The 22,201-nt window shown below is 40.8% G+C and overlaps 1 protein-coding gene across 1 annotated transcript in view; it reads left to right on the top strand.

The window, feature by feature from the left end:
* LOC133564888 (high-affinity choline transporter 1-like) overlaps positions 1-22,201 on the top strand; it is a 31,955-nt gene that overhangs the window by 3,415 nt on the left and 6,339 nt on the right. Inside the window, exons 2-7 of the mRNA XM_061919428.1 lie at positions 162-349; positions 422-535; positions 2,755-2,910; positions 8,513-8,661; positions 8,754-8,897; positions 9,086-9,239. Coding sequence (XP_061775412.1) covers positions 166-349; positions 422-535; positions 2,755-2,910; positions 8,513-8,661; positions 8,754-8,897; positions 9,086-9,239 — 901 coding nt within the window. The 5' untranslated portion in view covers positions 162-165. The remainder of the gene's footprint in view (positions 1-161; positions 350-421; positions 536-2,754; positions 2,911-8,512; positions 8,662-8,753; positions 8,898-9,085; positions 9,240-22,201) is intronic.

Below are 22,201 nucleotides of genomic sequence, written 5' to 3' on the forward strand. Positions count from 1 at the left end.
ATACAGTATAGGCGTGATATGATCAAACTTTGTAGTTCTTGTCAAAAGTCTAGCAGCTGCATTTTGTAGCAACACAGAACATCTCATGAACAATTCTCTCCCTGCAGTTTCCTCGATGAAAGTCCAGTCCCGGGTCAACTGCAGCGCTTGAGGACAGGGAGCAAGATGACCATCCACGTCGAGGGTCTCGTGGCCATCATCCTTTTTTACCTGGTGATCCTGTTCGTGGGCATCTGGGCGGCGTGGAAGAACAAGAACTCGGGAGTGGGCGGCGGCGGGGAACGGAGCGAGAGGATCATGGTGGGGGGTCGCGACATCGGCTTGTTCGTGGGCGTCTTCACGATGACGGGTGTGTGTGCTCCAGATGCCGGGCTGCGACCGAGCAGAAGCCATAAATATTATTTCGTTTTTGTGGTTTCAGCAACGTGGGTCGGCGGGGGCTACATCAACGGGACGGCTGAGTACGTCTACTTGCCCGACTATGGCCTGGCTTGGGCGCAAGCACCCTTTGGATACGCCCTCAGTCTGGTCCTAGGTAAGGACTACCAGTCTTTGAGGTCTGAAAAGCATGCAGGAAGAAAACTAATCAGATTGATCTGTTCTTCTTTGAAGTCAATTCAATTATAGAACTAGAAGGTCAGCGGACTTTGATTACGGTAACGACAACCCCAGAAATTGCGTGTACAGTAAATGTCAAAGGAAAATGAATTGCTTTATGAGAGTTGTGCTTCATAAAACGTTTCATTATTATCATGCTGATCTGCTCGGGGACATCATCGTGATCCACTTGCCAAATGGTTCCTGACCACATAAATGGCTATTAGAGCCCGTTTATTTGGTCCTAATCTACAGATTCAATCAATCAGTGTTTATTTATATAGCCCTAAATCACAAGCGTCTCAAAGGGCTGCACAAGCCACAACCACATCCTCGGTTTAGATCCCACATAAGGGCAAGGAAAAACTCACAACCTAGTGGGACGTCAATGTGAATGAGAAACCTAGGAGAGGACCGCAGATGTGGGTGTCTAGCCCACTTTCTTTATTGCCGTGTACATTTTGGGTGTCCCTGTCAGGTTCAAACACTGATAACATATATTAAACAAGACAAGAAGCAAAGAATTAAACAGAGACAGAATTAAATTTGGCTCAATTTGAGGAGAGACGCCCGTACACTCTACGCTCTGGCGAAAATATTGTATGCCTCCTCCTTTATTTGCCGTGGGCGGCATAGCTCGGTTGGTAGAGTGGCCGTGCCAGCAACTTGAAGGTTGCAGGTTCGATTCCCGCTTGTGCCATCCTAGTTGCTGCCGTTGTGTCCTTGGGCAAGACACTTTACCCACCTGCTCCCAGTGCCACCCACACTGGTTTAAATGTAACTTAGATATTGGGTGTCACTATGTCAATCAATCAATCAATCAATGTTTACTTATATAGCCTTAAATCACTAGTGTCTCAAAGGGCTGCACAAACCACTACGACATCCTCGGTAGGCCCACATAAGGGCAAGGAAAACTCACACCCAGTGGGACGTCGGTGACAATGATGACTATGAGAACCTTGGAGAGGAGGAAAGCAATGGATGTCGAGCGGGTCTAACATGATACTGTGAAAGTTCAATCCATAATGGATCCAACACAGTCGCGAGAGTCCAGTCCAAAGCGGATCCAACACAGCAGCGAGAGTCCCGTTCACAGCGGAGCCAGTAGGAAACCATCCCAAGCGGAGGCGGATCAGCAGCGCAGAGATGTCCCCAGCCGATACACAGGCGAGCAGTACATGGCCACCGGATCGGACCGGACTCCCTCCACGAAGGAGAGTGGGACATAGAAGAAAAGGAAAAGAAACGGCAGATCAACTGGTCTAAAAAGGGAGTCACTTGAGAAAAAGCGCTATATAAATATAATTCACTTCACTTCACTTTATTTGGACTTTCTCGGACCACATGTCAACAGCTGCTTCCAAAAGGACAGGGTCATAAACAGTTCACAGAAAAGGTCGTAAAACAGTTCACAGAAAAGGTCGGTTGAAAAAAAAAGTTGTAAAACAGTTCAAAAAGAGGTTTGTAAAACAGTTGAAGAAAAGAGTTCAAAAAGAGGTCGTCTGGAACTTGGCCAGATCCTGCATTGTCTCCGCTTTGTAGTTCTTGGGTAAAAGACAATATATTTCTGTTGAGTACAATAATGAAAGAAACACAGAAACACCTTCATGTTGCTTCCTCCCCTACACAGGGGAGTTTTATAAGCCTCACTCTTGGTAGCTTTTGCTTCTCAATGTAACACAAAGTTTATGTGATGACTTAGAAACAATTATTCTAACAGTCCCAGTCAGTAAAAAAACCCAGAAAATTCCATTTAGTTTTTTTGAGGTGGTCTGTCATAACGTTTTTAGAACTCATTGCAATATTTGGTATTAGTGTTCCTGGAAAAAAAATGAGCCAAACACACATACTGTACGGCAGATTTTTACAGCTAAATGTGTAAATAATATTTATAAACACACACCTTGGCCCCCGAGACGCATTTTTTTGCTCTCAATGTGGCCCCCGAGTCCAAATATTTGCCCAGGTCTGGTCTGGATTGTACCCCACCTCTCACCCAAAGTCAAATGGGATAGTCCCCCTGACCCTAATGAGGACAAGTGGGAAAGACCGTGGACAGACGGTTAGATTGAGTCAAAACCAGATTGGTTGGTAACAGTAACAGTTGGTACAGTATTTGTTAATCCTGTTGATAGAATTCCAAACTTCTTACAGGAGGTCTTTTCTTCGCCAAACCCATGCGGTCCCGTGGCTACGTCACCATGCTGGATCCTTTCCAACAGCTCTACGGAAAGAGGATGGGGGGTCTCCTCTTCATCCCCGCTGTCATGGGAGAAATCTTCTGGTCTGCAGCTATTTTGTCTGCCCTTGGTAGGTGAAACATAAAAATGTGTTCTTTTACTCTCTTGGCAGTTTCTCAGTAATTCAAACATACCAACTCTTGGATTGAGGCTCAACTTTTAAATTAGACTGTATTTAGTTTCAAAATAATGCAAGAAATTATGAGTGGAAACCGCTCTATGGAAAAAGGGTGGTGGTGGTCTTTTCTTCGACCCCATGTCATGGGAGGAATCTTATGATCTGCGGCTATTTTATCTGCTCTCGGTAGGTGAACCTTTAAGACTGGGAAAGCAGAGAAATAATAATAAAGAAAGAACTGCAAAATCTTCTGGCCTGCGGCTATTTTGTCTGCCCTTGGTAGGTGAAACATAAATATGTGTTCTCTTGTACTCTCTTGGCGGTTTCTCAGTAATTCTAACATGCCAAGTCTTGGATCAAGGCTCACCTTTTAAGTTGGACTGTATATAGTTTCAAAATAATGCAAGAAATTATGAGTGGAAACCGCTCTATGGAAAGAGGGTGGTGTTTTTTTTTTCTTCGACCCCATGTCATGGGTGAAATCTTATGATCTGCGGCTATTTTATCTTCTCTCGGTAGGTGAACCTTTAAGACTGGGAAAGCAGAGAAATAATAATAAAGAAATAACTGCAAAATCTTCTGGCCTGCGGCTATTTTGTCTGCCCTTGGTAGGTGAAACATAAAAATGTGTTCTCTTTTACTCTCTTGGCAGTTTCTCATTAATTCGAACATACCAACTCTTGGATTGAGGCTCACCTTTTAAGTTAGACTGTATTTAGTTTTTAAAATAATGCAAGAAATTATGAGTGGAAACCGCTCTATGGAAAAAGGGCGGTGGGGGTCTTTTCTTCGACCCCATGTCATGGGTGAAATTTTATGATCTGCGGCTATTTTATCTGCTCTCAGTAGGTGAACCTTTAAGACTGGGAAAGCAGAGAAATAATAATAAAGAAAGAACTGCAAAATCTTCTGGCCTGCGGCTATTTTGTCTGCCCTTGGTAGGTGAAACATAAATATGTGTTCTCTTTTACTCTCGGCAGTTTCTCAGTAATTCTAACAAGCCATGTCTTGGATCAAGGCTCACCTTTGAAGTTAGACTGTATATAGTTTCAAAATAATGCAAGAAATTATGAGTGGAAACCGCTCTATGGAAAAAGGGTGGTGGGGGTATTTTCTTCGAACCCATGTCATGGGTGAAATCTTATGATCTGCGGCTATTTTATTTGCTCTCGGTAGGTGAACCTTTAAGACTGGGCAAGCAGAGAAATAATAATAAAGAAAGAACTGCAAAATCTTCTGGCCTGCGGCTATTTTGTCTGCCCTTGGTAGGTGAAACATAAAAATGTGTTCTCTTTTACTCTCTTGGCAGTTTCTCAGTAATTCTAACATGCCAAGTCTTGGATCAAGGCTCACCTTTTAAGTTAGACTGTATTTAGTTTTTAAAATAATGCAAGAAATTATGAGTGGAAACCGCTCTATGGAAAAAGGGTGGTGGGGGTATTTTCTTCGACCCCATGTCATGGGTGAAATCTTATGATCTGCGGCTATTTTATTTGCTCTCGGTAGGTGAACCTTTAAGACTGGGAAAGCAGAGAAATAATAATAAAGAAAGAACTGCAAAATCTTCTGGCCTGCGGCTATTTTGTCTGCCCTTGGTAGGTGAAACATAAAAATATGTTCTCTTTTACTCTCTTGGCGGTTTCTCAGTAATTCTAACATGCCAAGTCTTGGATCAAGGCTCACCTTTTAAGTTGGACTGTATATAGTTTCAAAATAATGCAAGAAATTATGAGTGGAAACCGCTCTATGGAAAAAGGGTGGTGGGGGTCTTTTCTTCAAACCCATGTCATTGGTGAAATCTTATGATCTGCAGCTATTTTATCTGCTCTCGGTAGGTGAACCTTTAAGACTGGGCAAGCAGAGAAATAATAATAAAGAAAGAACTGCAAAATCCTCTGGCCTGCGGCTATTTTGTCTGCCCTTGGTAGGTGAAACATAAAAATGTGTTCTCTTTTACTCTCTTGGCAGTTTCTCAGTAATTCTAACATGCCAAGTCTTGGATCAAGGCTCACCTTTTAAGTTGGACTGTATATAGTTTCAAAATAATGCAAGAAATTATGAGTGGAAACCGCTCTATGGAAAAAGGGTGGTGGGGGTATTTTCTTCGACCCCATGTCATGGGTGAAATCTTATGATCTGCGGCTATTTTATTTGCTCTCGGTAGGTGAACCTTTAAGGCTGGGAAAGCAGAGAAATAATAATAAAGAAAGAACTGCAAAATCTTCTTGCCTGCGGCTATTTTGTCTGCCCTTGGTAGGTGAAACATAAAAATGTGTTCTCTTTTACTCTCTTGGCAGTTTCTCATAAATTCAAACATACCAACTCTTGGAGGCTCATCTTTTAAGTTGGACTGTATTTAGTTTTTAAAATAATGCAAGAAATTATGAGTGGAAACCGCTCTATGGAAAAAGGGTGGTGGGGGTCTTTTCTTCAAACCCATGTCATGGGTGAAATCTTATGATCTGCGGCTATTTTATCTGCTCTCGGTAGGTGAACCTTTAAGACTGGGAAAGCAGAGAAATAATAATAAAGAAAGAACCGCAAAATCTTCTGGCCTGCGGCTATTTTGTCTGCCCTTGGTAGGTGAAACATAAAAATGTGTTCTCTTTTACTCTCTTGGCAGTTTCTCAGTAATTCTAACATGCCAAGTCTTGGATCAAGGCTCACCTTTTAAGTTGGACTGTATATAGTTTCAAAATAATGCAAGAAATTATGAGTGGAAACCGCTCTATGGAAAAAGGGTGGTGGTGGTCTTTTCTTCGACCCCATGTCATGGGTGAAATCTTATGATCTGCGGCTATTTTATCTGCTCTCGGTAGGTGAACCTTTAAGACTGGGAAAGCAGAGAAATAATAATAAAGAACCGCAAAATCTTCTGGCCTGCGGCTATTTTGTCTGCCCTTGGTAGGTGAAACATAAATATGTGTTCTCTTTTACTCTCTTGGCAGTTTTTCAGTAATTCTAACATGCCAAGTCTTGGATCAAGGCTCACCTTTTAAGTTAGACTGTATATAGTTTCAAAATAATGCAAGAAATTATGAGTGGAAACCGCTCTATGGAAAAAGGGTGGTGGGGGTCTTTTCTTCAAAACCATGTCATGGGTGAAATCTTATGATCTGCGGCTATTTTATCTGCTCTCGGTAGGTGAACCTTTAAGACTGGGAAAGCAGAGAAATAATAATAAAGAAAGAACCGCAAAATCTTCTGGCCTGCGGCTATTTTGTCTGCCCTTGGTAGGTGAAACATAAAAATGTGTTCTCTTGTACTCTCTTGGCGGTTTCTCAGTAATTCTAACATGCCAAGTCTTGGATCAAGGCTCACCTTTTAAGTTAGACTGTATATAGTTTCAAAATAATGCAAGAAATTATGAGTGGAAACCGCTCTATGGAAAAAGGGTGGTGGGGGTCTTTTCTTCAAACCCATGTCATGGGTGAAATCTTATGATCTGCGGCTATTTTATCTGCTCTTGGTAGGTGAACCTTTAAGACTGGGAAAGCAGAGAAATAATAATAAAGAAAGAACTGCAAAATCTTCTGGCCTGCGGCTATTTTGTCTGCCCTTGGTAGGTGAAACATAAAAATGTGTTCTCTTTTACCCTCTTTGCAGTTTCTCAGTAATTCTAACATGCCAAGTCTTGGATCAAGGCTCACCTTTTAAGTTAGACTGTATATAGTTTCAAAATAATGCAAGAAATTATGAGTGGAAACCGCTCTATGGAAAGAGGGTGGTGGGGGTCTTCTCTTTAACCCCATGTCATGGGAGGAATCTTATGATCTGCTGATGTTTTATCTGCTCTCGGTAGGTGAACCTTTAAAACTGGGAAAGCAGAGAAATAACGTAGAAAGAACTGCAAAAAACAATTCGGGGGATTCATGGTGGTGATATACTGTCTATACAACAAGTGCTACAATATAAACTTTATTCACCATTACTTTTAAAGACCAGACATAAATAACAAAACATAAAGATGTGCCCTCTTGTTGCTCTGTTGGCAAGTCTTTGATCCAGGCTCACCTTTTAAGTTAGAATGTGTTTTGTTTCAAAATAATGCAATAAATTATGAGTGGAAACCACTCTAAAGAAGTTGGGGTGTCTGAAATCCCCTGGTCTGCGGCTGGTTTATCTGCTCTCATTAGGTAACCCTTCAAAACTGTGGAAGCAGACAAAGTAAAAAAAAATCCGCAAAAACCACATTGGGGATGGCGACATGGTGGTGTTATATTCTACAACAAGTGGTACAATATAAAGTATTTATTTTGTACAATATGTATTCACACACCGTTGCTTTTAAAGAACAGAAATAAATAACAAAACATGAAAATATGCTCTCTTTTTGCTGCGTTGGCAGTTTCTCATTGATTTTAACTTGCCAGTTTATAGATCGAAGCTAACCTTTTAAAGTCAGAATACATTTTGTTTCAAAATATTGCAAGGAAATCATGAGTCAAAACTGCACTACGGAAAGAGGATGGGATGTCCCACTGTCATGGGACAAATCCTCTGGTCTGCTATTTTATCTGCTCTCGGTAGGTGAACAATCAAAACTGGGAAAAAATTGAAAACCGGGAAAGCAAAACAAAAAAGAACCACACTGTGTGTAAAACAAGTGCTACAATATGAACTATATTCACACACAATTACTTTCAAAATACGGACATGAATAACAAAACATAAAATGTGCTCTTTTGTTTCTGTGTTGGCAGTTTCTTATCGATTTTAGTCTGCCAGTCAGAATTAATTCAGTTTCAAAATAATGCAAGAAATTATGAGTGGAAACCACTGTATGCAAAGATGATGGGGGACGGGGGAAGTTTTCTCTCAATACTCACTTTTATGGGAGGAATCTTCTGGTCTGCGGCTATTTTATTTGCTCATAGTAGGTGAACCTTCAAAACTTAGGGACGCAGAGAAAGCAAAAAAAAATTAAAAATACAAAAACCACATGTGGGATGAATCATACTGGTGATATCCTGTATATACAGTAAGTGGTACAATATCAACTCCATCCACACACAATTGCTTCAAAATTAGATAAACAAGTATTTAATAACAATGCATGTTGGTAGTTTCTCATTGAATTGAACTTTTAAAGTCATTTATGAGTGGAAACCTCTCTATGAAAAAATTATGAGTGGAAACCATGTTATGCTTTTGCCATATTACATAACTTACTACTCAGATTCATTGATCTATCTATCTATCTATCTGTCTGTCGGTCGGTCGGTCGGTCGGTCCGTCGGTCGGTCGGCGTCGGTCGGTCGGTCGGTCGGTCGGTCGGTCGGTCGGTTCGGTCGGTCGGTCGGTCGGTCCGTCCGTCCGTCCGTCCGTCCGTCCGTCCGTCCGTCCGTCCGTCCGTCCGTCCGTCGGTCGGTCGGTCCGTCCGTCCGTCCGTCCGTCCGTCCGTCCGTCCGACCGCCCGCCCGTCCGTCGGTCCGTCCGTCCGTCGGTCCGTCCGTCCGTCGGTCCGTCCGTCCGTCCGCCCGTCCGTCCATCCATCCATCCATCTATCTATCTGTCAGTCTATCAACTGTTATTTTCATTACTGGTCCGACAGGAGCCACCCTGAGTGTGATTGTGGACATAAACATCAACATGTCAGTGTTGATCTCAGCCCTGATTGCGATCTTCTACACCCTTGTGGGAGGACTCTATTCAGTGGCCTACACGGATGTAGTTCAACTCTTCTGCATCTTCCTGGGTTTGGTGAGTTTTACAACCAAAAATGCAGATGAGACATTGTTAGCTATGGATTATCGTCGGTAATGTCTTGGTTCCATACCCTCTCTAACCATCAGTGGATCAGCGTGCCGTTTGCCTTGTCCAATCCTGCCGTGTCAGACATCACGGTGACAGCCAAGGAGGCAATCCACCAGTCACCCTGGCTGGGGAAGATTGATCCTGCAGATAAATGGCTCTGGGCGGACAATTTCTGCTTGCTGGTAAGTCGCAGCTGTCGTCCGCAGATCCATCACTGCGGACCGGTTTATGTGTCAGCGCGGGGGGTGTGGGGGTGGGGAGCTATTGCACATTCAGTTACATCATCAAGAACTTGTATGATTTTATTTGGAGATGGTTGCACGGTACGTTGTCTTGGTGTCTGTATTCACAATGCCGTTTCTGTTTCTAGATGTTGGGGGGGATACCCTGGCAGGTCTATTTTCAACGGGTTCTTTCTGCCTCTTCAGCTACCTACGCCCAGGTCCTCTCCTTCCTCGCTGCCTTCGGTTGTTTGGTCATGGCCGTGCCCTCGGTCCTCATTGGAGCTATAGGGGCGTCCACTGGTAAATCACACACTGCCGTGTCCTCTGTGTGCAGACGTCTTCATCATCGCATGTTGAAACTTGGCATGGACGCTACAAGCGGCGCCGTAGTTCGGTCGGTAGATTTGCCGTGCCGCCAACTTGAGGGTTCCGGGTTCGATTCCCGCTTCCACCATCCTAGTCAGTACCGTTGTGTCCTTGGGCAAGACACTTTACCCACCGGCTCCCAGTGGTTTAAAGGCCTACTGAAATGAGATTTTCTTATTTAAACGGGGATAGCAGGTCCATTCTATGTGTCATACTTGCCATATTTTTGCTGAAAGGATTGAGTAGAGAACATTCACGATAATGTTCGCAACTTTTGGTCGCTAATAAAAAAGCCTTGTCTTTACCGGAAGTAGCAGACGATGACGTCACCGGTGTGAGGGCTCCTTAAACCAGGGGTGCCCATTACGTCGATCGCGAGCTACCAGTCGACCGCGGGGGGTGTGTCAGTCGATCTCCAGCCAGGCTTTTAAAAAAAATAGACCTAAAAATGAGTGATCATCAATCTTCACCAAGACGTCACTTAAATGACATTCACGGTACCGGAGGGTCTTGTGAGATGACGCTGGCTGCTGCAAGATCATTATTATGAAAAATGACCGAGAGGAAGGCGAGAAACACTTTTTATTTCAACAGACTCTCGCGCCGTACCTTCTGTCAAAACTCTAAAGGCCGACTGCACATTTCCTATCTTCACAATAAAAGCCCTGCTTCATGCTGCCTGCGCTAACTAAATACAGAGTCTCGGAAAACTGGCGTGCACAAGCGATCCCCCAGGAAGCTGGCGTGCACATCACTTGTGCACGCCAGCTTTCCGAGACTCTTATTTTGTTAGCGCAGGCAGCATGAAGCAGGGCTTTTATTGTGAAGATAGGAAATGTGCAGTCGGCCTTTAGAGTTTTGACGGAAGGGACGGCGCGAAAGTCTGTTGGAATAAAAACTGTCTCTCGCCTTCCTCTCTGTCATTTTTTCATAATAATGAACTGGCAGCAGCCAGCGTCATCTCACAAAACCCTCGGGTGCCGTGAATGTCAATCAAGCAAGCTACGGAATTTGCCGCCAATGTTTTTCTTGTAAAGTGTATGGAAGCTGGATGAATTAGATGCCAAAAACCAACTACTTTCATGTGGTATTGTACAGAAAGGACAACTTTTTTTCTCCTCCATTTGAAAATGTGGGCGTTATCATCATTACTGTCTGATTCCAATCAATGCAAGTCATCAGAATCAGGTAATACACCAACTTATATTCTTGTCTTTGTGAAAGAAAGACATCTATATGTGTTACACATGCTTGTATTATCATTAAACACATTTAACTTGTTTACAAAAATGTCTCTTTCATAAATAAATAAATATAAATGATATATATCCCCTCAACGCCTTGGCTGCGCCTAGAAATTCTGTCCATAAAAGAACAGAATCGGTGACAAAGGACAGCCTTGGCGGAGTCCAACCCTCACTGGAAACGTGTTCGATTAGATCTCTGCTTTTTGCAGATGATGTGGTCCTGATGGCTTCATCTGGCCAGGATCTTCAGCTCTCACTGGATCGGTTCGCAGCCGAGTGTGAAGCGACCGGAATGAGAATCAGCACCTCCAAGTCCGAGTCCATGGTTCTCGCCCGGAAAAGGGTGGAGTGCCATCTCCGGGTTGGGGAGGAGACCCTGCCCCAAGTGGAGGAGTTCAAGTACCTAGGAGTCTTGTTCACGAGTGAGGGAAGAGTGGATCGTGAGATCGACAGGCGGATCGGTGCGGCGTCTTCAGTAATGCGGACGTTGTACCGATCCGTTGTGGTGAAGAAGGAGCTGAGCCAGAAGGCAAAGCTCTCAATTTACCGGTCGATCTACGTTCCCATCCTCACCTATGGTCATGAGCTTTGGGTCATGACCGAAAGGATAAGATCACGGGTACAAGCGGCCCAAATGAGTTTCCTCCGCCGGGTGGCGGGTCTCTCCCTTAGAGTTAGGGTGAGAAGCTCTGCCATCCGGGAGGAACTCAACGTAAAGCCGCTGCTCCTCCACATCGAGAGGAGCCAGATGAGGTGGTTCGGGCATCTGGTCAGGATGCCACCCGAACGCCTCCCTAGGGAGGTGTTTAGGGCACGTCCAGCTGGTAGGAGGCCACGGGGAAGACCCAGGACACGTTGGGAAGACTATGTCTCCCGGCTGGCCTGGGAACGCCTCGGGATCCCCCGGGAAGAGCTAGACGAAGTGGCTGGAGAGAGGGAAGTCTGGGCTTCCCTGCTTAGGCTGCTGCCCCCACGACCCGACCTCGGATAAGCGGAAGATGATGGATGGATGGATGGATGGATATATATAAATGAGATAGATCCCCTTGAGTTGGTCAATTGAAAAGTAGCTCGCCTCCAGAAAAAGTGTGGGCACCCCTGCCTTAAATCCTCACATTGTTTATAATGGGAACCTCCAGCATCAAGAGCTATTCGGACCGAGAAAGCGACAATTTCTCCATTAATTTTAGAGGGGATGAAAGATTTGTGGATGAGGATATTGATAGTGAAGGACTAGAAAAAAATTAAATAACATAAAATAAAGTAAAAAAAAAAAAGGTGATTGCATTGGGAGTGATTCAGATGTTTTTAGACACATTTACTAGGATAATTCTGGGAAAATGTGGCGGTATAGCTCGGTTGGTAGAGTGGCCGTGCCAGCAACTTGGGGGTTGCAGGTTTGATTCCCGCTTCTGCCAACCTAGTCACTGCCGTTGTGTCCTTGGGCAAGACACTTTACCCACCTGCTCCCAGTGCCACCCACACTGCTTTAAATGTAACTTAGATATTGAGTTTCACTATGTAAAGCGCTTTGAGTCACTAGAGAAAAAGCGCTATATAAATATAATTCACTTATTTTACTGTTATATTGTTATTCCAATTGTTTTTATTGTTTTTGTAATATTTCTCTATTTTGTTTCCTTTAAAACCCCCATTATTTACTTTTTACTTTTTCTTTAAATTGATCTAAACTCTGTACACTGCTGCTGGAATTTTAATTTTCCTGAAGGAACTCTCCTGAAGGAATCAATAAAGTACTATCTATCTATCTATCTAGTAAAAAAAAAAAAAAAAAAAGCGACTGCATTTGGAGTGATTCAGATGTTTTTAGACACATTTACTAGGATAATTCTGGGAAATCCCTTATCTTTCTATTGTGTTGCTAGCGTTTTAGTGAGTTAAATAGTACCTGATAGTCGGAGGGGTGTCTCCACGGGTGTGTTGACGCCAGTCTCTGAAGGAAGTCACGGCAGCTGCATGGACGGCGCAAGCTCCGCTGATCTCCGGTAAGAGGCGACTTTATACCACAATTTGATCACCGAAACATGCCGGTTGACATGTGGTCGGGATCCATGTTCGCTTGACCGCTCTGATCCATAGTAAAGCTTCATCTCCGGGAATTTTAAACAAGGAATCACCATGTGTTTGTGTGGCTAAAGGCTAAAGCTTCCCAACTCCATCTTTCTACTTTGACTTCTCCATTAATAATTGAACAAATTGCAAAAGATTCAGCAACACAGATGTCCAAAATACTGTGTAATTGCGCGTTGAAAAGAGACGACTTTTAGCCGTGTGTGGTGCTGGGATAAAATGTCCCCTCCAACCAATGAGGTCACAAACAAGCGTCATCATTCCCCGACATTTTCAACAGGAAAATCCGCGGGAAATTAAAAATTGCAATTTAGTAAACTAAAGCGGCCGTATTGGCATGTGTTGCAATGTTAATATTTCATCGTTGATATATAAACTATCAGACTGCGTGGTCGCTAGTAGTGGCTTTCAGTAGGCCTCTAAATGTAACTTAGATATTGGGTTTCACTATGTAAAAGCGCTATGAGTCACGAGAGAAAAACGCTATATAAATATAATTCACCTCACAAGTCCTTGTTGGACTATGAACACACGTTTTTCTTAATAAAAAGCTTGTCGCATGGTAACATTGTTAAGGTTTTTGGTGGCGGGAAAATGGAATTTAAACTCATGACAATGGTTAAGATGGATATGAGATACTTGGTAAACAAATTCATTTCTATTTGTCCCTCCATTTCTGGGTTCTATCAAATGGAAGAAGGACACAGATTGGGCACAACTATTTCATTCAGGGATTAGGGTGTGGAGCCATTGAAAATGACATATTTCTCCTGTAGCAGCACCCAATTTGAACATGTCCTCCACCCTTCATTAGGTTGAATGAAAATTGATGATGTTGTTTTTGTGTAATCCTGCTGGGTGCTGAACTCATCAGAGCAATACATCTTAGGAAATATGAAACTAATCAGGAATTTGTTACAATACAATATTTAATGCTACATGCTTGCACGTGCGTGCGTGCGTGCGTGTGTGTGTGTGTGTGTGTGCGTGTGTATATATGTAAAACCAACTTTTCATACGTTTATGCATGTGTGCGTGTACATATATATATATGTGTGCATATGTGTATGTGTGTGTGATGTGTGTGTATATATATATATGTGTATATATATATATATGTATATATGTAAAACCATCTTTTCATACATTTATGTATGTGTGTGTTTATATATATATTTATATATTTGTGTGTGTGTGCGTGCGTGTATATGTATGTATGCAAAACCAACTTTTCATACGTTTATGTATGGTTTTCTATATATATGTATATATATATGTGTGTGTGATGTGTGTGTGTATATATGTATACGTGTAAAACCAACTTTTCATACATTTATGTGTGTGTGTGTGTGTGTGTGTGTGTGTGTGTGTGTGTGTTTGTGTGTGTGTGCATTTGTGTATATGTAAAACCCACTTTTCCGACATTCATGTATGTCTGTGTATATATATATATATATATATATATATATACAGTATATGTATATATATATGGGTGCGTATGTATGTATGTATGTGTGTGTGTGTAAGTATATATATATATATATATATATATATATATATATATATATATATATATATATATATGTATGTATATCCATATATATATATATATCCTATGTATTTTCGACTGCTATGTGTATATAAATATATATATCCTATGTATTTTCTACTGATATATATATATATATATAGCGGTATATATATATATACATACATATATATTTATATATACATATATATGTGTATATATATACATACATATATATATGTGTATATATATATACATACATATATATATATATTTATATATATATATATATACTGTATATATATATATTTTTTTATATATATATATATATATATATATTTCACTTATAAGTGTACCTATAATGTATACAAGTCCCATAAAGCCAGTATATGTATGTATTACAAAAACTGTCAAAAAAAATCTAAGTGTAAATGAAAACACAGCTTCACTACTTTAGTCATATTTTTGGCACTTAAAAAACTTCTCTATGACTTTCGATCCAGACTTCTTCTGTTTGTTTGATGTTGTCATTACTGCCACAAGTGGTGAAAAAGTGTACTACAACTGGGTACCGCTGTGGGCACTTATATTTATTGGCAGCCCCCCTAGGAGGCGCTCTCGGCCCAACATTGGTGCAGAAACACGGATTTAGAGCACGTCAATGCTGAAAACATCATTATTGCGTTCCAAAGTATTGGGGGATTGCTGTTAGACATCAGCAAATGTGATTAATAACAAATCCTCACGAGACATCCAGGCATGTGAGTCTTGATACAACGTTGATGAACACAAAGGTGATGTCACACAGAGTTGTTGACACTCTGTCATCAGCGTCTGCACGCCTGCTGGCACTGTAGGGTAAACACGCCATGGGAGCATCAGACTTTGTGAATATTACATGTGAAGAAGCGCTAATTAATCTGCTGTTCGTCAACCTGCTTCATGCACAAGCAATGTTGATCAACCACGGCTCAGTGGAAGTATAAACATCTCTGGAGGATCACATCATAGTTCAGTTTTTAAAAAGACATCAGATGGTCCAAGAATTCCTTGAAGATTTAATCATTGAATGAACTTAAGCAAAGTCTGTATTAGCTTCATTACTTAATACTACCAGCTAGCGTTGTTCAATCCTTCTAGCCACACCTTCTCTGACTCAGGGTAAAATGTTGACTACACCCTGGACTGACTTCAGTCCATCACAGGGAACACAGCCATAAACCTTCACATTCTCCCTCAGTCCTATCTCGACTGTCAGCCAAGTTAACCACTAGATATTAAAAATGACATTGACCTACACACACAGACACACATATATATATATATATATATATATATATATATATATATATATATATATATATATATATATATATATTTGACAACCAAACAATTAAACAAGGCGACTCGGTAAAGAATCTGGGTATTATCTTCGACCCAACTCTCTCCTTTGAGTCACACATTAAAAGCGTTACTAAAACGGCCTTCTTTCATCTCCATAATATCGCTAAAATTCTGTCCACTTAAGACGCTGAGATCATTATCCATGCGTTTGTTACGTCTCGCCTCGACTACTGTAACGTATTATTTTCGGGTCTCCCCATGTCTAGCATTAAAAGATTACAGTTGGTACAAAATGTGCCTGCTAGACTTTTGACAAGAACAAGAAAGTTTGATCACATTACGCCTGTACTGTATATACCTTTATATACATATATACATACATATATACCTATACTGTATATACCTTTATATACATATATACATACATATATACCTATACTGTATATACCTTTATATACATATATACATACATATATACCTATACTGTATATACCTTTATATACATATATACATACATATATACCTATACTGTATATACCTTTATATACATATATACATACATATATACCTATACTGTATATACCTTTATATACATATATACATACATATATACCTATACTGTATATACCTTTATATACATATTTACATACATATATACCTATACTGTATATACCTTTATATACATATGTACATACATATATACCTATACTGTATACACCTTTATATACATATGTACATACATATATACCTTTACTGTATATACCTTTATATACATATATACATACATATATACCTATACTGTATATACCTTTATATACATATATACATACATATATACCTATACTGTATATACCTTTATATACATATTTACATACATTTATACCTATACTGTATATACCTTTATATACATATATACATACATATATACCTATACAGTATATACCTTTGTATACATACATACATACATATATACCTATACTGTATATACCTTTATATACATATATACATACATATATACCTATACTGTATATACCTTTATATACATACATATATACCTATACTGTATATACCTTTATATACATACATACATACATACATATATACCTATACTGTATATACCTTTATATACATATATACATACATATATACCTATACTGTATATACCTTTATATACATACATACATGCATATATACCTATACTGTATATACCTTTATATACATATATACATACATATATACCTATACTGTATATACCTTTATATACATGTATACATACATATATACCTATACTGTATATACCTTTATGTACATATATACATACATATGTACCTATACTGTATATACCTTTATATACATACATACATACATATATACCTATACTGTATATACCTTTATATACATATATACATACATATATACCTATACTGTATATACCTTTATGTACATATATACATACATATGTACCTATACTGTATATACCTTTATATACATACATACATACATATGTACCTATACTGTATATACCTTTATATACATACATACATACATATATACCTATACTGTATATACCTTTATATACATATATACATACATATATACCTATACTGTATATACCTTTATATACATATATACATACATATATACCTATACTGTATATACCTTTATATACATATATACATACATATATACCTGTACTGTATATACCTTTATATACATATATACATACATATATACCTATACTGTATATACCTTTATATACATATATACATACATATATACCTATACTGTATATACCTTTATATACATACATACATACATATATACCTATACTGTATATACCTTTATATACATATATACATACATATATACCTATACTGTATATACCTTTATATACATATATACATACATATATACCTATACTGTATATACCTTTATATACATATATACATACATATATACCTGTACTGTATATACCTTTATATACATATATACATACATATATACCTATACTGTATATACCTTTATATACATACATACATACATATATACCTATACTGTATATACCTTTATATACATATATACATACATATATACCTATACTGTATATACCTTTATATACATATATACATACATATATACCTATACTGTATATACCTTTATATACATATATACATACATATATACCTATACTGGCTCACCTGCACTGGCTTCCTGTGCACTTAAGATGTGACTTTAAGGTTTTACTACTTACGTATAAAATACTACACGGTCTAGCTCCATCCTATCTTGCCGATTGTATTGTACCATATGTCCCGGCAAGAAATCTGCGTTCAAAGGACTCCGGCTTGTTAGTGATTCCTAAAGCCCAAAAAAAGTCTGCGGGCTATAGAGCGTTTTCATTTCGGGCTCCAGTACTCTGGAATGCCCTCCCGGTAAAAGTTCGAGATGCCACCTCAGTAGAAGCATTTAAGTCTCACCTTAAAACTCATTTGTATACTCTAGCCTTTAAATAGACTCCCTTTTTAGACCAGTTGATCTGCCGTTTCTTTTCTTTTTCTCCTATGTCCCACTCTCCCTTGTGGAGGGGGTCCGGTCCGATCCGGTGGCCATGTACTGCTTGCCTGTGTATCGGCTGGGGACATCTCCGCGCTGCTGATCCGCCTCCGCTTGGGATGGTTTCCTGCTGGCTCCGCTGTGAACGGGACTCTCGCTGCTGTGTTGGATCCGCTTTGGACTGGACTCTCGTGACTGTGTTGGATCCATTATGGATTAAACTTTCACAGTATCATGTTAGACCCGCTCGACATCCATTGCTTTCCTCCTCTCCAAGGTTCTCATAGTCATCATTGTCACCGACGTCCCACTGGGTGTGAGTTTTCCTTGCCCTTATGTGGGCCTACCGAGGATGTCGTAGTGGTTTGTGCAGCCCTTTGAGACACTAGTGATTTAGGGCTATATAAGTAAACATTGATTGATTGATTGATTGATATATATATATACATATATATATATTTAAAATAATGTCAAAATACAAACTTTCGCAATAATTTAGTATTAATTCCATGATTAGCAATGATGATAATGTACATACTGTACTGTAATATATTTCTGATTAATGTCTGAGGCATAAATATGACATTTCCAAAGATGTATTGCTCTGACTGGATCAGCACACAGCAGGATTACACTAAAACTACATTGTCAATTTCCATTCAACCTAATTAATGAAGGTGGCAATTGCAGGCGGAGGACATGTTAACATTGGGGGCAAAGAAACTTAGAAATAGAAAATGCATCGGTGGAGTTTACTTGGTTCTCCATCCAGCCATCTTCTTCCGCTTATCCGAGGTCGGGTCGCGGGGGCAGCAGCCTAAGCAGGGAAACCCAGACTTCCCTCTCCCCAGCCACTTCGTCTAGCTCTTCCCGGGGGATCCCGAGGCGTTCCCAGGCCAGCCGGGAGACGTAGTCTTCCCAACGTGTCCTGGGTCTTCCCCGTGGCCTCCTACCGGTTGGACGTGCCCTAAACACCTCCCTAGGGAGGCGTTCGGGTGGCATCCTGACCAGATGCCCGAATCACCTCATCTGGCTCCTCTCGATGTGGAGGAGCAGCGGCTTTACTTTGAGTTCCTCCCGGATGACAGAGCTTCTCACCCTATCTCTAAGGGAGAGACCCAAACTCATTTGGGCCGCTTGTACCCGTGATCTTATCCTTTCAGTCATGACCCAAAGCTCATGACCATAGGTGAGGATGGGAACGTAGATCGACCGGTAAATTGAGAGCTTTGCCTTCCGGCTCAGCTCCTTCTTCACCATAACGGATCGATACAACGTCCGCATTACTGAAGACGCCGCACCGATCCGCCTGTCGATCTCACGATCCACTCTTCCCTCACTCGTGAACAAGACTCCTAGGTACTTGAACTCCTCCACTTGGGGCAGGGTCTCCTCCCCAACCCGGAGATGGTATTCCAGCCTTTTGCGGGCGAGAACCATGGACTCGGACTTGGAGGTGCTGATTCTCATTCCGGTCGGTTCACTGCGAACCGATCCAGTGAGAGCTGAAGATCCCGGTCAGATGAAGCCATCAGGACCACATCATCTGCAAAAAGCAGAGACCTAATCCTGCGGTCACCAAACCGGAACCCCTCAACGCCTTGACTGCGCCTAGAAATTCTGTCCATAAAAGTTATGGAAGGTTTATGGATGTGTTCCTTGTGATGGTCTGTTTACTTGGTTCTCTAACTCAAAATGCTTATCAAGTATCTCACATCCATCTAACCCATTGGCATGAATTGAAATTCCATTTTCCCGCCACTAAAAAGCACCACAATTTTACCATTATTAAGAAGAATGTACTTCTCGACAATGACTATTGTATCAAAAACAACACAATTATAAGTACAGCTAAGAAGGTTTATTAAGTCATGAATAATTACAATATACTGAACTACAATGAACACACCATCTTCAGCTTCACTAAATTTTCATGGATAAATGTGACGAATCCAGAACTTTATGGACCGCTTCAATGGTCCAGAATGCTCGTCCTTCACCTTCACCTTCTTTAGTTCAGTCCTGCGTCACAAGGACTCCAATCTCTCCAGCAGGAGGCTGACGTGGGCGGGTGATGAGTGAAGGATGACGCCGGTGAGGATCGTTGAACAAAAACTCTCTCCCCGCGGTAGCCGCACAACCGGCTTTTACAGACCAAAATGACGTTCCTCAGTTCATTCGGTTTCTAGTGCAGAAGTCCACCATCCGGACCGTGGAAAGGCCCGTTCGGGTACGTGAGTGGTGTCTCGGCATCCGGCTTTGGACATAACTAACCTTTGTCTGGTACTCACGGAGAACGACTCCCTGTATACCATTGACATAATTAAAATAATGACACAACTTTATTAATGTTTTTAACGGAATTACTATTGTCTACATGTTATGACCGCTTTACAAGACTCTCTGTCTGCTTACCCCAAAGGAATCTTCCACCATATGGGAAAACATGTTGTTTGGTAGTCTAACAGATACTACACTAGTTAGCTCGGTAGCAGTAGAAAATGGATGGATGGATGGACACCAGATGTTGGATGGCTCTCGAGGGGTTCTCGATGGAATTGGGAGCTATCTGCAGGTGACTCGCGACTATTTTTGTTACTGGTTTTGAAAACCGTGCTGTAAAATTTCCACGAAACTTTTGTTATCCATACCAACACGTTCATTCTTTGCGGTAAATGTATTCATTATTCACGCCGACTCTTGCTCACAGTTTTATAGACCAGCCGCCGGATTACAAAACCCAAAACCAGTAAAGTTGTCACGTTGTGTAAATGGTAAACAAAAAGACAATATTTGCAAATCCTTTTCAACTTATATTCAATTGATTAGACTGCAAAGACAAGATATTTCCTGTTCACACTGAGAACTTCTTCTTTTTTTGCAAATAATCATTAATTTAGAGTTTAGTGGCAGCAACACATTGCAAAAAAGTTGTCACAGGGGCATTTTTACCAGTGTGTTACATGGCCTTTCCTTTTAACAACACTCAGTAAAGGTTTGGGAGCTGAGGAGACACATTTTTTAAGCTTTTCAGGTGGAATTCTTTCCCATTCTTGCTTGATGTAAGTTGTTCAACAGTCCGGGGTCTTCGTTGTGGTATTTTAGGCTTCATAATGCACCACACATTTTCAATAGGAGACAGGTCTGGGCTACTAGCAGGCCAGTCTAGTACCCGCACTCTTTTACTACGAAGCCACGCTGTTGGAACACGTGGCTTGGCATTGTCTTGCTGAAATAAGCAGGGGCGTCCACGATAACGTTGCTTGGATGGCAACATATGTTGCTCCAAAACCTGTATGGACCTTTCAGCATTGATGGTGCCTTCACAGATGTGTAAATTACCCATGCCTTGGACACTAATACACCCCCATACCATCACACATGCTGCCTTTTACACTGTGCGCCTAGAACAGTCCGGAGGGTTCTTTTCCTCTTTGGTCCAGAGGACACGACGTCCACAGTTTCCCCAAAAAATGTGATATGTGGACACGTCAGACCACAGAACACTTCTCCACTTTGCATCAGTCCATCTTAGATGAACTCGGGCCCAGCAAAGCCGGCGGCGTTTCTGGGTGTTGTTGATAAATGGCTTTGGCTTTGCATAGTAGAGTTTTAACTTGCACCTACAGATGTAGCGACCAATTGAAGTTACTGACAGTAGTTTTCTGAAGTGTTCCTGAGCCCATGTGGTGATATCCTTTACACGCTGATGTCGCTTTTTGATGCAGTACCGCCTGAGGGATTGAAGGTCCCTAATATCATGGCTTACGTGCAGTGATTTCTCCAGATTCTCTGAATCTTTTGATGATATTACAGAGCGTAGATGGTGAAATCCCTACATTCCTTGCAATAGCTGGTTGAGAAAAGTTGTTCTTAAACTGTTCGACAATTCGCTCAGGCATTTGTTGACAAAGTGGTGACCCTTGCCCTGTCCTTGTTTGTGAATGAGTGAGCATTTCATGGAAGCTGCTTTTATACCCAATCCTGGCACCCACCGGCGGCACTTCTGGGTGTTGTTGATAAATGACTTTGGCTTTGCATAGTAGAGCTTTAACTTGCACTTACAGATGTAGCGACCAATTGAAGTTACTGACATTAGTTTTCTGAAGTGTTCCTGAGCCCATGTGGTGATA

The sequence above is a fragment of the Nerophis ophidion genome, linkage group LG13 (genome assembly GCF_033978795.1).
Source record: "Nerophis ophidion isolate RoL-2023_Sa linkage group LG13, RoL_Noph_v1.0, whole genome shotgun sequence".
In the NCBI taxonomy this organism is placed as follows: Eukaryota; Metazoa; Chordata; class Actinopteri; order Syngnathiformes; family Syngnathidae; genus Nerophis; species Nerophis ophidion.